This window comes from Dama dama, chromosome 25 (genome assembly GCF_033118175.1).
Source record: "Dama dama isolate Ldn47 chromosome 25, ASM3311817v1, whole genome shotgun sequence".
In the NCBI taxonomy this organism is placed as follows: domain Eukaryota; kingdom Metazoa; phylum Chordata; class Mammalia; order Artiodactyla; family Cervidae; genus Dama; species Dama dama.
The window spans coordinates 16125360-16141747 of NC_083705.1; the positions used below are offsets into that span (position 1 = coordinate 16125360).

Here is a 16388-nt window from a genome sequence, read left to right on the forward strand (position 1 = left end):
CATACCAGTTTACGTTTTTGGTTTCTCAACATCCAGTTTCTCTAACCACCTTCACATGCATCGACTTCCTCTCATTTCAGCGTGTCACAGAATTCTTAGAGCTTAAAGGGACCACAACCAGCAGCGGATCCAAGGCTTCTCGGTCTGCCTCAGAATCATCAGAGGGGAGCCTAAAATACTGGCGTGTACAGCCCATTGCCCTCAAATTCGGGGTGAGTTAGCTGAGGGTGAAGTCCAGGCATCAGAATTTTTAAAGACCTCCACAAGTGATTCTAACGCCCAGTGAGAGGTGAGAATCACTGAGCTCATTTAATTTCCTTACTTCACAGATTTGGAAAACAAGGACCAGAGCTACTGTGGTCCTTGTCCAAAGTCAGTCAACCATGGCCTAACAGTGCTGGGATCTAAAATCCAAACACTAGACAATGGGGTTTCCCTGGTGGCTCAGTGGTGAAGAATCCACCTACCGATGCAGGGGACACGGGTTCGATCCCTGGCACAGGGACAGCCCACATGCCCTGCAGCGACTAAATGCCCCACACAACCACGGAGCCTGCGCTCCAGAGCCCGAGCTCTGCACCCAGAGGAGCCACGGCAATGCTTCTCTGCACCCAGGATCTGTACGTGAAATAAAACCCGAACACCAGAACTAGAGAGTAGCCCCCACTCACCACAACTAGAGAAAAGCCTGGGCAGCAACAAAGACCCAGCACAGCCGAAAATAAATTAGTTAAATTTTAAAAACACTAGACAACAGCTCCCATGCCCATCTGCACCATACTGCCCACAACTACTGTCATGTTATATGCAGAATTTTAAACACACATATTTTAATCATAAGGAGGAAGAGGTAGGGAGTCATTTTATTTGAGCACTTCCAGTGCCAATATATATTAATATATATACTTTTTTGAGAGCAATCAGGGTGGGCCTTGGGTGCACAAAATTAATTATTTAGTCCTGAACTAAATGAACTATTCATGCCAACTGGGCTTTCCCAGTCTCCAAGGAGAACCCCGTGACCAGGGACGCAGAGGCGCCTGCACTGTACCTTGACATTGCTGAATCTTCGCTGCTCTGGCTTCAGCTTTCTTCCTCTCTTCATCAGACTCACTTGTCCTTCCCCCTTCTTCTTCTGGGCAACTTTAAAAGACAAGTCAAGAGAGACAACTGAAACCATACCCAAGTATCTTTAGGTTCATTAGAAAGACATGGGAACTTGGCAGAAGAATTATTCAGAAAAGAAAAAATTCAGCATAAAGAGAATTCATCATGCCCCCTGGCCAAGAGATTTGGTTTTCTTGAGTATATAATGGAGCTTGCATTATGTAAGACAGCTTTCAAAGTGAGCAGTTTAGGATGACTCAAACATTCCAACAAACACACACATACACAAACATATACTTATACACACACAATACCAATGCCAGGAGTAGGTACAATTAAAAGAATACTTTTTGCTTTCTACTGCATTTGGGTACTTCCATTCTCACTGAGGGTAAGAGCAGAGAGACCAGAGGGTGAGGGAGGTAGGGTGGCAGGTTGGGCGGAGTGCAGGGGAGGTGGAGGAATTTTATACATCTTTCAAGATCTAATCAAATTACCATTAAGAATGAGCACCCTCACGCCCCCATTTATAAAAACTGTCATAGCACCAGCAATGAGGGATAAGTTGATACAGATCCACTGATCTAAAAATGTTTATTGAATGATTCTTCTGAATTATGGACACAGAAAAACAGAAGACATGGTCCCTGCCCTCAAGGAGCTTCCAGTCTAATAACCAAACATATATACATAAATAAGATAATAGCTACAAGGCAGTAGCAGATATCAAGCATCAAATAAATGCTTTGGGAGCAGGTATTAAGGAATTTCAGGTTAGGAAGAGACCAGTGGAACTGAGGAGGTCTTCATGAAGATGCTGGGTCACAGCTGTACCAAGATGGGCAGGAGTCCCACAGGCAGAGGGAGATGGGGCGTTACATGCAGGGAAGCGTGGAGAACAAAGATGCAGATGAGGGGCTATGGCAGGCGGGAGCAGAGGGCAGGGAGCAGACCCCTCTAGCTGAGGCTGAGCTTTCATGCAGGGGAGACATGGTTAGATTCTTTTCCCCAACAGAACAAGTCCATTCCCGCAACAGTGGACAGAAGGAAATGCTACCTTTCTACTGCCTGTTGGATCCGTCTCATCCAGGTATTTCTTTCCTCCTTGGAGTTGGTATGGATTTCATACATCTCAGGACCAGCAGATGAAGCGCTGATCAAAAACATTCCTCTCTCCTCATTTGCAACTTCCCTAGCAATGAGCTTCTGAAGGGAAATAACTGATGGCTTCTGATCCTACAGAAAACAGGATGAGGTGCAGATGAAACAGTATCCTACTTAAAGGAAGGGTCTCACAAAACACAATAGCTAAGGAAAGCAACAGTATTAGGCAAATATCTCACTGCAACCTTTCCGGAAGAGCTGTGGAAGTGGGTAAGATCTCCAATGAAAAGATATGGTGAAGAGCAGATGGAAAAAGAGGATGCAGGAGAATGTCCTTAGGAACTGGTGATTTTAAAAGATATCATTTAAAAAGAACAATCAGAGCAATAAGAAAAAATATCAAAAAAGGCTGTAGTGAGGGATAGAGAGACTTTTCTAGAAAGGCATGGAAACAGTGTATCAAATATTATGAATAGATTAAGAGGGTTGGAAGACCTAAAGTGACCCTTGGATTTGGCACTTAACAGCAACACTGTTTTCACAAGGTGATGCGTACAGAACCCCAAGCACAGAAGAGAAATCTATTAAAATGAAAGGTAAGCAGGGCGTGCAAGACCTCAGATTCTCCAGGACCAATGTCTCCTGCTATCACAGTACAGAGGCTCACTCCATCTGCAAATGCCTCTTGTTCTCACCAACCAGACAGGTGAGCTCTTGGTGAGCAGAAGTGGGTCTAATTCATCTTCATTTACCTAACACATTGTTTTGAATAAAGTAGGCAACTCAGTACATGTCTGTAGAACTCTATTTGGCATAATTCCATCAGACGGAAATAGGAACAAAGTCTAAAATTTGGCTGATTAAATCATTTTTCCTATCAATATTTACTGTGATCCTTCAGGGCCTCCTTCTAAGCACTGGGCATTCAAAGATGAATAAAAACATGGATAATGCTAATTTTGGTAGGTAGTTAAAGTTGAACAAATGGTCTAAAGAATGCCTGCACAACTAACAGTTTGGGGGCTAAATATGAAGACTTCTTTGGTTTGTGGCTTCTACCACCGTTTACAGAGCTGGCTGCAGCACGTAGCTTTGCTTCTGCCTCAGGAACTGAGACGCCTTTATCCAGAACACGCCGCCCCAGCCCTCCCCGTTGACTCCTTAGTGCTTGGCTATTTTCCCAGCAGCACCCAGCTTCATCACATCTGAAGGCGTGTGCAAGGGTATGACCAGAGGATCACTTCACTCAATCTTCATCCAATTCTTAAGAGCAGCAAACACTGAAAACCAACCTACCATGGGACAAACCATTGGTCTGCTCAGTCTCGGGTGCTGCCTCTGCTCATGGAAGTCAAAGCTGCTTGGTACCAAAGCTTTTGGAATGCTGCCCTTGCTAATTAGGGAAGGGCATGCTCACCTGTGAGCATGTTTAATATCCCTTACTTGATAATGGGTTTACTAGATAAGACCTTATCTACTTTCCTTCTTGCAATGCTGTTTCAGCTTCCTGAGCTTACAAGGTCAGCAGTCTCTGTACATAAAGAGGCAGAGGCAGAGTAGGTTTGAATACATACACACACACACACACACACACACACACACACACACATAATTTGAACTAGTAGTTTAGTGTTGCAAGACAGGAGGTGGTGGGATCAGATATTTTAAAAATGAAAAACACGTCAGTGGATAGAAAGTAGCTTCCATTTAACCACCACAGACCAGGAGGCATCAGGGGCAGGACCAAGATTACTCATGTGAACCACACAGGGACTCTAGGGATGGTCAAGAATTCAAATTAAATCTCTAGGAATGGAGGTAACCTGGCTACTTTGGAGATAGATGTCAAAAACTAGTGATCAAAGGCCTAGGCCAGCTTGCAGAGAGCTTTTTAAACATAATTTTCCAGTCTTTAAAAACCGAGTATTTCACTGTTTTAAAATAAAAACACTAGATTTCTGAGTTTTGGGGGGAAAGCAGAAGATTAGCAGCCCTGGGCCCAAAAAATGGGACCTAATTAAACTTAAAAGCTTTTGCACAACGAAGGAAACTATAAGCAAGGTGAAAAGACAGCCCTCAGACTGGGAGACAATAATAGCAAACGAAGAAACAGACAAAGGATTAATCTCAAAAATATACAAGCAACTCCTTAAGCTCAATTCCAGAAAAAGAAAAGACCCAAACAAAAAATGGGCCAAAGATCTAAACAGACATTTCTCCAAAGAAGACATACAGATGGCTAATAAACACATGAAAAGATGCTCAACACCACTCATTATCAGAGAAATGCAAATTAAAACCTCAATGAGGTACCATTACATGCCAGTCAGAATGGCTGCTATCCAAAAGTCTACAAGCAATAAATGCTGGAGAGGGTGTGGAGAAAAGGGAACCCTCTTACACTGTTGGTGGGAATGCAAACTAGTACAGCCACTATGGAGAACAGTGTGGAGATTTCTTAAAAAACTGGAACTAGAACTGCCATATGACCCAGCAATCCCACTTCTGGGCATACACACCGAGGAAACCAGATCTGAAAGAGACACGTGTACCCCAATGTTCATTGCAGCACTCTTTATAATAGCCAGGACATGGAAGCAACCTAGATGCCCATCAGCAGACGAATGGATAAGGAAGCTCTGGTACATATACACAATGGAATATTACTCAGCCATTAAAAAGAATTCATTTGAATCAGTTCTAATGAGATGGATAAAACTGGAGCCCATTATACACAGTGAAGTAAGCCAGAAAGATAAAGACCAATACAGTATACTAATGCATATATATGGAATTTAGAAAGATGGTAATGATAACCCTATATGCAAAACAGAAAAAGATGTGCAGAACAGACTTTGGGACTCTGTGGGAGAAGGCGAGGGTGAGATGTTCTGAGAGAATAGCATTGAAACAAGCATACTATCAAGGGTGAAACAGATCACCAGCCCAGGTTGGATGCATGAGACAAGTGCTCAGGGCTGGTGCACTGGGAAGACCCAGAGGGATGGGATAGGGAGGGAGGCGGGAGCGGGAATCGGGATGGGGAACACATGTAAATCCATGGCTGATTCATGTCAGTGTGTGGCAAAAACCACTACAATATTGTAAAGTAATTAGCCTCCAACTAATAAAGATAAATGGAAAAAAATAAATTAAAAAATAAAACACAGGCAATGGCTGAGTCATCCTGCCCTCTTCAGGAAAGGGCATGAATTCACCAGTCCACTGCAGTCTCTACCAGTATCAGCTCCTTGACAGCAAGAGACTGGGCCAGTTTACTCATTTATTAATATATTGCCTGCCCAATCCCTGAAGACACTGGAGTTGACAACCTCTGCCCAAGGAAAAGAGGTAAAGGAACTTCTACGTTCAGCCTCATTGTTACATCACATCCACTGCTGATTACATAAAGTGGCCGATTCTGTTCAGTGATTCATTCCGTATCAATCAATGGATGATACACACTAACGTGGTGGAGAGCTTCCGTTATGCTGCTCACATTGGTGCTGCATCTAAGACTCTTTCCTGTAACAGGGCCTGAGGCCCCACAATGCTGATGAGGGGTTAACTGATGGCATCTTCCATCTTTACGTGAGTCACTGTGGACCACAAGATGCTGCATAAAACATGCTATAAAATATTGGTTTTACTGCTATTCTATGCCTCACTCTGTGTTGGCAATGAGATTAAACAACAGTACAAAGATAAGTGTTATCTGATCAGCCTTATTATCTAACAGCCACTATGGGAGAATGAAGAAAGAACCCTCTTTACACTTCAGATACCAGGATGGTATTCTCATGTTTGGCAGGAGATGGAACAGCACGGATGGAGTTAGCAGCTGGTACAGCAGGCGCTGCCCAACAGGGGTAAAGAGAGTGCGGTGCCAGAAGGGATTTGCTGCTCCCAGCATCCATATCTCAGGTGCTGGGAAGTCAGGAGTCGGAGGAGAGGGAGTTTCTGAGGGGAAGACCAAGATAGTCAAGCAGCAGAGGCTCCCCTGGTGGCTCAGTCAGTAAAGAATCTGCCTGCAAGACAGCAGACCTGGGTTCAATGCCTGGGTTGGGAGGATCCCCTGGAGGAGGGCATGGCAACCCACTCCAGTATCTTGCCTGGAGAATCCCCATGGACAGAGGTGCCTGGCGGGCTGCAGTCCATGAGGTTGCAAAGAGCTGGACACGACTGAGCGACTAAGCACACATTCACCAACTAGTATCAAAATACTTCAATATTTTCACAATTGATCAAATTGCTGCATCAACTGAATACCAGTCCTGGTTATGATAAACCAACTCCTACCATGCTTGGTAAACCAACTGGATGCTTGTTACTGAACACTGTAATCACTGATAATGGGAATATACCACAGGCATGATCTTGTCAATGACCATTTAATTTCACTAGGCATTTCAGGCATTTTCCAAGAAGATGTGGGATTAAAGTAATTGAAATATTCATCACATAGCCAAATACTTACAACAGCTGCAAAGATGTATTTCTGGTCTTTTTCTTGTAAAAAGAGCAGCACATCAGTTAGAAGTAGAGCTAGGATATCTTCAAAGGAAAAAAATTACTAGTATTAATGAAGCAAACCACAATTCAAATGCCCTTATTAAAATTCCCATTTCATGTTTAATTTAAACAAACTAAAAATTAAAAAGCTAAGATTTAGTCTAATTATAAAACTTTTATCAAAATGCCAATATTATGATAGCTAAAGACTTACTTTCGAGATAACATAGTAAGTAAGTGGCATTTAAGTGCGTGCTTGTGTGTGTCACTGTCCGTACAGCTAAATCTCCAGCAAAATTTAATGTTGTAGCTTTCAAAAATGGAAGAAAAATATTCAGTGAAAAAACAAGGTCCTATTTAAGTCTAGTGGCCAGTGTTGACAAAGCCTCAGGCAAGGTGCTAGCTACAGAATCATTCCTTAAGGATCAGAATAAACTGTTTTAGACGCTAATCAGATAACAGATGACTGCTCGATAGCGAACACCACCAATGTCAACACGTATATTCATGCATTATGTCATTCACCACCGAAGATGTTTAGAGTTTATTTCTCTCCTCAGTGGTCTGAGCCCTGGGCTGACTTGGCACACAATAGACTCTGGGTGTGTAGGCATATTTTCCAGAATAATATTTACATGCCACCAATTAGGATTCTCAGTGCCTTTGATTCAGACATTGCAAACTTGAAAACCCATGCAACACTTGGGAAGCCTTTTGCTTGGGGGCAGCAAACTCTCCCCAAAGGTGTGTAGGGTGGGCCACCTCCATCTACTGAAGTTTCCAACGTGATCCTACAGGAATCTTTCTACTGACCCACAGTTTGTGTGTGTGCCTGCATTGCTGAACCATTTTTCTTTGGAAAATCTGTCCTCCATTAAACGAATAGCGCGGTAGAGAGAGAAACTGGTCTGTTGGAGCCACGGTACCTTTGAAACGACCTGTAGCAGTTTTCCAGTAGACAAGGCCATCGTATAACAGGGTCCTCTCTTTACTCATCAGCGCCTGTTTCCTAAACACATGGCCATTTTTGAGCTTAGTGTACGTTTTGTTTTCAATCTTATTTAGGATCTCAAGCCATTTCTGTTTTTTCTCGTATTCGCTGACTTTTAAATCCACAGCTGCAATCATGTCTTTAATTAAGCAAAGAGCTTTGCATAAGTCTTTCTGTTCTTCAGTGCTCTCTGCATGGGAAGAAGAAAGAGCAGACAGCGAGCAATAAGCCAGAGTGCTCAGGGAGACACTTTTCCTTTAATGTTAAAAAAAAAAAGTGAAATACATCATCTAAGTAGCAGAAATCCCATAGCAAAAATGTTGGACTAACTTCAAATATTAGGGAGTTTGGGACTGACATGTACACACTGGTATATTTAAAATGGACAACCAACAAGAACCTACTGTTAATTGTATGTACTGTAAGCACATGAAGTTATATTATACATATCTTGTTGTTTGTGTAGTTAGTGGTATGTAAAATGTAAATATGGCTGTTGAGTGGAAAGCTGTATTAAATTATCAAAGGTTTTTGGAAATTTAATACTGATTAAGTTCTTGATTTTTATGGAGCTATATTAATAGTGGCATCAGGGAATAGTTTAAATAGAACTTCAGCTTTGGGTGTTGATAGTGGAGCTATGGCTTCTTCCTTGAGTCTTAGGGAGGTTAGTTGTTCTCCTTTTCTGGTTTAAAGACCAGTGTATTGAGTATACTACAAAGACTTATCTTCACTTTAGGAGGTTATTTTCGATTGTGCTAGTAACTGGCATAAGAACTAGAATAATGAAAAAATATAGATGCTAGTTGTCCAATAATAATAAAGGGATATTCAACTGGTTGTCCTCCGATTCATCTAAGTGTTAGTAGGTCTGCTACTAGAACTCAGAATAAGCATTTAGCTAAACGGTCGGAATATCATGCTGCGTTGTTTGGATGTGTGGAGGAGAGGTATGAGAATTAAGATTAGGATGGATGAGACTAGGGCTAAGACTCCTCCTCATTTATTGGGAATTGATCGTAAAATTGCATATGCAAATAGGAAATATCATTCAGGCTTAATATGAGGGGGTGTATTGAGTGGGTTTGCTGGGGTGTAGTTGTCTGGGTCTCCAAGCAAGTCTGGTGCGAATAATACTAGTAGTATTAAGAAGAGAACTAGAAGTAGGACACCTAGAATATCTTTAATGGTGTAGTAGGGATGGAAGGGGATTTTGTCTGCATCTGATGGAATTCCTGTTGGGTTGCTGGATCCTGTCTCGTGGAGAAAGAGTAAGTGTACTATAGCAAGTGCTGCGATGATAAATGGGAGGATAAAGTGGAAAGCGAAAAATTGGGTTAAGGTTGCTTTATGAGTAGTGCAACTCTGCTGAATATTTGTAACAATCTAAATAGAAACATGTATAACTGAATCACTTTATTGTACACCTGAAACTATCACAACATTGTTAATCAACTATATGTCAATATAAAAAAAAGAGGGAAAAAACTTCAAATATTCTATCATCACTCTGCATCCCTCATGCCCAAAACGATGGTTAAAATGTGTCCTTAAGAAGATTTATTTATCAGATACGTCAGCAGGAACACTGTGACAACATGATGTCTGAGCTCTAGAGACTGGTCTGACCTTCTTCCCTAGAGCAGTGACTGTCATATCCCAAGTTCAGCCTTCCATCCACCTGCCCAGACATGAGTAATCAAGCAATCCCCATACCAAGCTTCTCAGAACTTCACTGAGCTACAAGCCCAACCTGGAATCCTTTTCCAAAAGGAGGCTGCCGTGTGACTTGAATGGACCTCAGACTCATTTGCCTTCCTGGATCCCTTGCTCCATAAAAAGTAACATTCAAAATTATAGTTTACAACTGCATTAGCATAAAGATAAATATACTAATAATATGTATTAAAACATCTTTTCAACCTCAAAAATTGGGACCAAAGCACTGTCCTGAGTGGCTAAGTCAGCTATGCCAACAGAGTAGATAATCATCAGCCCAACTACGATTCTTTGAAATCCAGGCCAAATCTCTTATCTCCAGACTATCTGAAGGAAAACTTCTAGAGGAGTTTCTGCAACAGCTTCCTGGAGCTTCCGATGAAGTAAATTTAACTATTTTCTAAATTTGATGTTTAAAAAACTAATTGACGTTTATTGAGGTGAATGGAACTGAAAGAGAAAGTTTCAGGAAGTCAGAAACTGCCAGAAGAGAAGAAAAGAAAGTCGACAGAGAAAATAAAAGATTCTCTAGAGCCTAGAACAGCAGAAGTAAATACATAGGAAGAGCAGTGAAATGGAATAAGGACTTGTCCTCTGAAGGATCTAAACGTTCCAGGCTCTAAATGCCTTAAGCAGGTACATGAAAGCTTTAGTCAGACAACCAAGGAACAGCTTGTGACACCGTGGTTAACAAGGAAGATTTTCTCATTGCCCACGATAGAACCTATTGCCTTTACTTCGTGACTTCACTGCCCTGTCACTCACCTAAGCAGCAGTCCCCACCACCAAAAATAAAGATTCTTCTTTATAAAGAGTGTATTTCAAACATAGGAAAGCTGAGTAGAGAAAATCAAAGTTGAATTGCAAAGTGACTTAAAATAAGGCAAGAAAAGGTTTCTGATCTTCAGGATAAATTACTGTCTTTTAACAGCCTACAACTCTAAAGTGCAGGAATGTGCGCGCCACCCATAAGTCTTGTCAGGAATGCTTGCCTTGGGTTCTATCTCAGTCCTACTGAAGCAGACTCTGCTTGTAAACAAGATCTCCAGGTGAAGGGTATTCTAATCACGTTCCAAAAGCACTGCCCTAGTACAGTCACAGGACCTCGTGTGCCCAGAAGCCAGAGAAAGAACTGGGGGAGAGGTCTGACTTAATCAAGGAGGCACTGTTCACTCAGCCACTATGACAGCTATACCTGAGGAGCCAGAATTCAATTCTCACTTCCGACATACCAAGCTGTAATCACTGTCTCACATTCTACCTGGAATCTGACATGGACAACTCTTGGAGCAGCAGTAGCTGACCTCACACAATCTGACAGTTCTTAGACATACATTAAAACTAAGAAAGAAAATATAACCATGATACAAACTGAAAGTCTTAATTTCGTTTTCATTCTTTCACCAAGAACAAATTATGAAGCGTGTCTCTTTATATTGTGCTTATGTTTTCTTGTATATTAATTATAGGAAGCAATAAAAATGGGACATAAGGAATGGGTGCTACCATTCCTGCCTAAACTCACATTCTAATGTGACTAAAAAAACGGAAAGACTAAATCATGCATTTCTACTCACCGAGACCCCTACCAATGAAAGGATGTTAGAAGTTGACTTTTTAGAGTGGGCATTACCATTTTCATGGTCTTCAAAGTCAACTGATCATAATAAAGATAATAAAAACAGCTCCCACTTATCAAGCACCTTATTTATATTAGGTTGTATACTGAGCACTTTCTGAGACCATCTTATTTAACCCTCCCACCAAATCCATAAGATAAGGACTAGTATTCTCATTTGGTGGAGAACACTGAGGCTCATTTCATTAACTTGCCCAACTAATGAGTGGCAGAGACAAGTATCTGCAATGGCCACACAAATTTACACAAAGTTAAACCAAAGCCCTTGTTAACATAAGACACTACCGTCCTAATAATTCACTCATGATCAATAAGCCTGATCCTTGAGGAACAGGCACTTTTACCTATCCATTCACTGCACTGTTCTATTATTGATAACCTATTTGTACCAACCACAGGACTACCTATTGAACTAATAACCCCTCACGGAGCTTACAGAACAGTCATGTGGATTAACAGTGTCTCAGAGGATTCCCAGATGTTAGTCTTTGATGAGTTGACAGGGTCAAAAATAGCTCCTTCATAAATCATCCTCAATCTAACAAATCACTGCTGGGAGGGTAATGGGAAGATGAAGAAGAGGTATTAAGGTTTGGATATGGGGGAAATAGAGATGGGAAAGACAGGGTCAGCGTATGAGGAAGCCTACTTGCTTTGGGCTGCTTGGAGGCATTCAGACTATTGGCCAAGTCACATTATGAAAGAGAACTTTTCAAAATGGATCCAAATCCTAAGGCTTTACAGTTTTTCTATAATGAACAATCTTTATGAATCAGATGCCACCAACATTTATAAATGTTTACAACACCTCAGCTATGTTTAAACCTAATGAAAGAGACAAATGTTGATCCCAGAAGTCATCACTCACCCTTTGTGTACTGCAATATCCTTTCCACCAAAACAGGGTATTTTGTGATGCGCTGAGTGACCAGCAGAATGCATTCTGGAATTCCTCGGCGTCGAGCCAAAAGATTACTATTTCGGAGCTTAAAATATATATGCATATATATTTTAATATATACAAACATTACCTGTATTTTCTTTTTAGGTAGGAATTTAACAATACAAAGAATCTGCAATGGTATCATTCTATTCAGACATAACATGCATGATCATCAATTAAAACATTATCTTCATTAAATTGTATACATTGAAATTAATATCAACAACCCAAATCTCCAAAATACTGATATAGTTAATTCCAAAAAGCAAGTTTTAATACATAAAAGTGCTAAGATTCATGAATAGCAAAAATTTTGAAAAACAGTCAGAAATCAGTTATATATTGGAGTTTACAATTAACTATTTGTTTTCCCAACAGGTTTTCCTCTACATTTGTTGTTCTTTATCATAGTACCTAAAGTTTCCTCTAATCAGGGCAACTTTTTCCTAAAAACCTCAGTCTTCATTTCAAGTTCTTAATACACATGTATTTTTTTAAAAAGGAGAATCTGGTAGCATTCCTAAAACGGCAGATAAAAAAATTAGAGTCTGTGAAACTCTAAGGGACAAATTCCTTCAATAAATTGGACACCAAAAAAATGGGATGGGGCACATTCAATTTTAAAGGTGATTTAAAAGACATAAGCCCTGCATACAATATCTAAACCTTGGTCAGATCCTAATTTAAGCAATCCAATTTTATGAGATAATCAGGGAATTTTTAATACTGGCCAATTCTTTGAAGATATTAAAGAATTATTGTTTATTTAAGTATAATAATGCCACTGTAATTTTTTAAAATATATATTGTTCAGATATACAAGTTATATATGAAATGAGGTGCATCACAGATTTGCTTGCAACTAATCCAGAGGCACTGGAGTGGATTCTTTATTTTTACTGTGACTCTTCTGACTTATTACTTGTCACAGCATGAAATAGCTTCATAAGATACTACAAAGGTGCTCAAAAGTATGGAAAACATGTCTTCACAAATATAAATACAAAAGTAAATGATTTGGGAGAAATATTTTACTAACACAGAAAAAGCAGTCTTCTATCTTTGCCACAAACATATCACTTTCTTGTTCCCTGAAAAACAGTATCTAGATATGAAACTTGCTTAGATCATGTAAAAAACAAGCATGAACTTTATGTTGGCTTACCATTTTGTAAGAGTTTTAAAATACTTGCCTTAATAAAATTCTGAAACTTTTTATTCTGCTGGAGTTCTTTAAAGAGGCTAACAGCCTCTTTGTGATGGCTACAGAATTCCCCATATATTTTCTTCATTTTATTTGCATTTTCCTCCGAAAACTGAAAAGAATAACATTTCAATGATGGTTTGAAAATTTAGTCAGTTCTAAGTGGCTCAGAGGGTAAGGCGTCTGTCTGCAATGTGGGAGACCCGGGTTTGATCCCTGGGTCAGGAAGATCCCCTGGAGAAGGAAATGGCAACTCACTCCACACTCCAGTATTCTTGCCTAGAGAATCTCATGGATGGAGGAACCTGGTAGGCTACAGTCCATGGGGTCACAAAGAGTCGGACATAACTAAGTGACTTCACTTTCACCTTTTAAACACTAAAAAGAACATGCAATTTTCATATATTTCAATGCATTATTTGCAAATAAAGAATAAATTCCTGGAATTTCTGACCACAATCAGTTATCTTCCATACATACCTTTTAAAGAAAGAGGAAGTAATCAATAGGTAAGAGGATTATATGTGATTATATGTGGTTATATGATATTGAACTAAATTATCAATAGCCAAATGAAAAACATTTGCTATCTTCTATGTTCTGTGTGTTTACACAACTTTATAATTTCAATTTGCAGTTTTAATACTTTTATAGGTTGAAGGAAGGGTATAGGGCATATTCAGCAATCCTCAGGAAAACTGACGTTTACATTGGCTAACTGATCATGTCCATGAACTCAGAGCTCAGTTAGGAACTTGATTTTTGTCATCACAAATGGGTCAAGAGGCAGGCTATTATTAACCAAGATGACAGAGAAAGAGGATTAACCAGAAGGCCAATTTATTAACTGATAGTCACAAGCAGAAACAGGGACTGGGTATTTCAAAAACCTTAACCTGTAGAAAAATCTCTGCTGAAAAATCTACAAAGGAACCCACTTAGAATCGTAAGCTGGTATGGAGAGAATCCGCTGAATAATGTGAATGCCGGTCTTTCAGACTCTGATCACCCCACATATACACATCCATGTTGAAGGTCACTGCAACAGAAACCAAAATATACCTACATCCCCTCAGGAAGTTCATCACTATTTCTGGACTTTTCAACGTTGCTCATAGTTTTATCTGTTTGAGGCAAATACATCTCAGGAGATGATTCTTAAACCCCCAACAAGAATACATTGCTACAAATCTAACAAAACATACAGAGACCTCTTGTGCTAAAAACTACACAGTGCTGATGAAAGAAATCAAATATTTAAAGAAATACACCACGTTCATAGATTGGAAGAGTCAACACACTAAAAATGTCACTTCTCCTCAAATGAGTGTACAGGTTTAATGCAATTCTTAATAAACCTAGCAAGTTTTTAGAGATCTAGATGACTGTTCTAGAATTTATACCAAAGGTAAAGGAACCAGAATAGCTAAAAATAATCTTGAAAAATAATAAAGCAAAAGAACTGTCTACTCAATTTCAAGGTTTATTATATAACTTATTATTAGATATATTATTACATAACAAGATTTATTATATATAGTCTTAACTATCACTATGGGATGATACACAAACATCAATGGAACAAAATAGGAACCCAAAATGCCCAACAGATTTTGACAGAGAGCAAAGCAATTTATTGGAAGATGGATAGCCCCTTCAACAGACAATATTAGAGCAGCTGAACATTCACAGGTGAAAACAAAAAAGAATCATGACCAAAGTCTCGTATTTTATAGAAAAATTAACTCCAAATGGATCACAGACTTAAATGTAAAGCATAAAACTTAAAAACGTAAAACTAGAAAAAAAAAAAAATAGGAGAAAAATCTTTGGAATCTCATGCTAGATAAAGAGTTCTTAGACTTGAAACCAAGAGCCTGAACCTTAAAGTGAAAACTTGACATATTGGAGTTTACCCAAATTACAGAAGTTACAGATTTAGAGAAAATATTCACAAACTACCTATCTGCCTGAAGGTTGGTATCTGGAATAGATAAAGAAATAACTGTTCAACAGTAAGAAAACAATCCAAACAGAAAATGGGCAAAAGACAAGGACAGACATTTCACCAGAGAGGACATACACATATTTGCAAGTAAGCATATGAAACATGTCCAACATCATAAGCCACTGGGGAAATGTAATTTAAACCACAACAAGACAATACTACACACCTCTCAGAATAGTTAAAATGAAAAATAGTGACAATTCTTAATGCTGGTGAGGGCGTGGAGAAACTGGATTACCAGTACATTGTTGATAGGAATGTAAAATGTTACACCCACTCTGAAAACCAGTTGGCAGTTTCTTATAAAATTAAACATGCAACTACCAACCATACAACCCAGAAACTGTACTCCCAGGCACTGACCCCAGAGAAATGATAACTTAAATATGCACACAAATCTGCATGTGACTGTTCATGTGGTCATGTGTGCATGGATTCCCAGAAGGTTCAGTGATAAAGAATCTGTTGCCAATGCAGGAGACGTGGGTTCAGTCCATGGATCAAGAAGGTCCTCTGGAGGAGGAAATGGCAACCCACTCCAGTATTCTTGCCTGGGCAATCCCATGGACAGAGGAGCCTGGTGGGCTGCAGTCCACGGGCCCACAAGGAGTCGGACACGACTGAGCAGCTGAGCACACAAGCAATAATCAGGTGCTCCTGAATAAGTGAGTGATTCAACAAACTGCGGCACGTCCACACCGCAGCATACAGCTCACACACAGCCATCCGAGTGATGGGGAGAACTGTGCTGAGTGAAAAACAGTCCATCCAAAGGGACGTACTCTGTATATAACCTATATAACATGTATATAACTTATATGTCATGACTGAAATGACAGAGAACAGATTAGTGATGGCCAGCAGTTGGAGACAGGAGAGAAGGAGGTGTGGCTATAAAATGGCCAGATGAGGAATCTTCATGATGACAGCAACATTCTGTAATTTTTTTGTATCTCTATCAGCACCTCGGCTGATACATAATGAGATTAGTATTGGCGGAAAATAATTTTAAAATGCCAAATCCCAGACCCAGTGCTATCAAACAACACACTAGGTAGGCGGTGGGTACATAGGATACCTCATTCTTAACAAGCTCTAAGAGACGTCTATGTACCTGAAATTGGAAAACCACTGCTATATACCCACCATGCTCCACATGTT

At 39.9% G+C, this 16388-nt stretch overlaps 1 protein-coding gene across 11 annotated transcripts in view; it reads right to left on the bottom strand.

The window, feature by feature from the left end:
* The window catches only part of ARHGEF28 (Rho guanine nucleotide exchange factor 28), a 323435-nt gene that overhangs the window by 52440 nt on the left and 254607 nt on the right, over nucleotides 1-16388 (bottom strand). For all 11 annotated transcript variants that reach the window (XR_009690541.1, XR_009690540.1, XM_061129550.1 and 8 more), the window contains 6 exons: nucleotides 13209-13331; nucleotides 11941-12058; nucleotides 7650-7904; nucleotides 6689-6765; nucleotides 2165-2343; nucleotides 1052-1143 (listed from right to left, as the gene is read on the bottom strand). Coding sequence is in view for 9 of the 11 variants with exons in the window: in XM_061129550.1 (XP_060985533.1) it covers nucleotides 1052-1143; nucleotides 2165-2343; nucleotides 6689-6765; nucleotides 7650-7904; nucleotides 11941-12058; nucleotides 13209-13331 (844 nt within the window). In the remaining 2 variants the exon portion in view is untranslated. The remainder of the gene's footprint in view (nucleotides 1-1051; nucleotides 1144-2164; nucleotides 2344-6688; nucleotides 6766-7649; nucleotides 7905-11940; nucleotides 12059-13208; nucleotides 13332-16388) is intronic.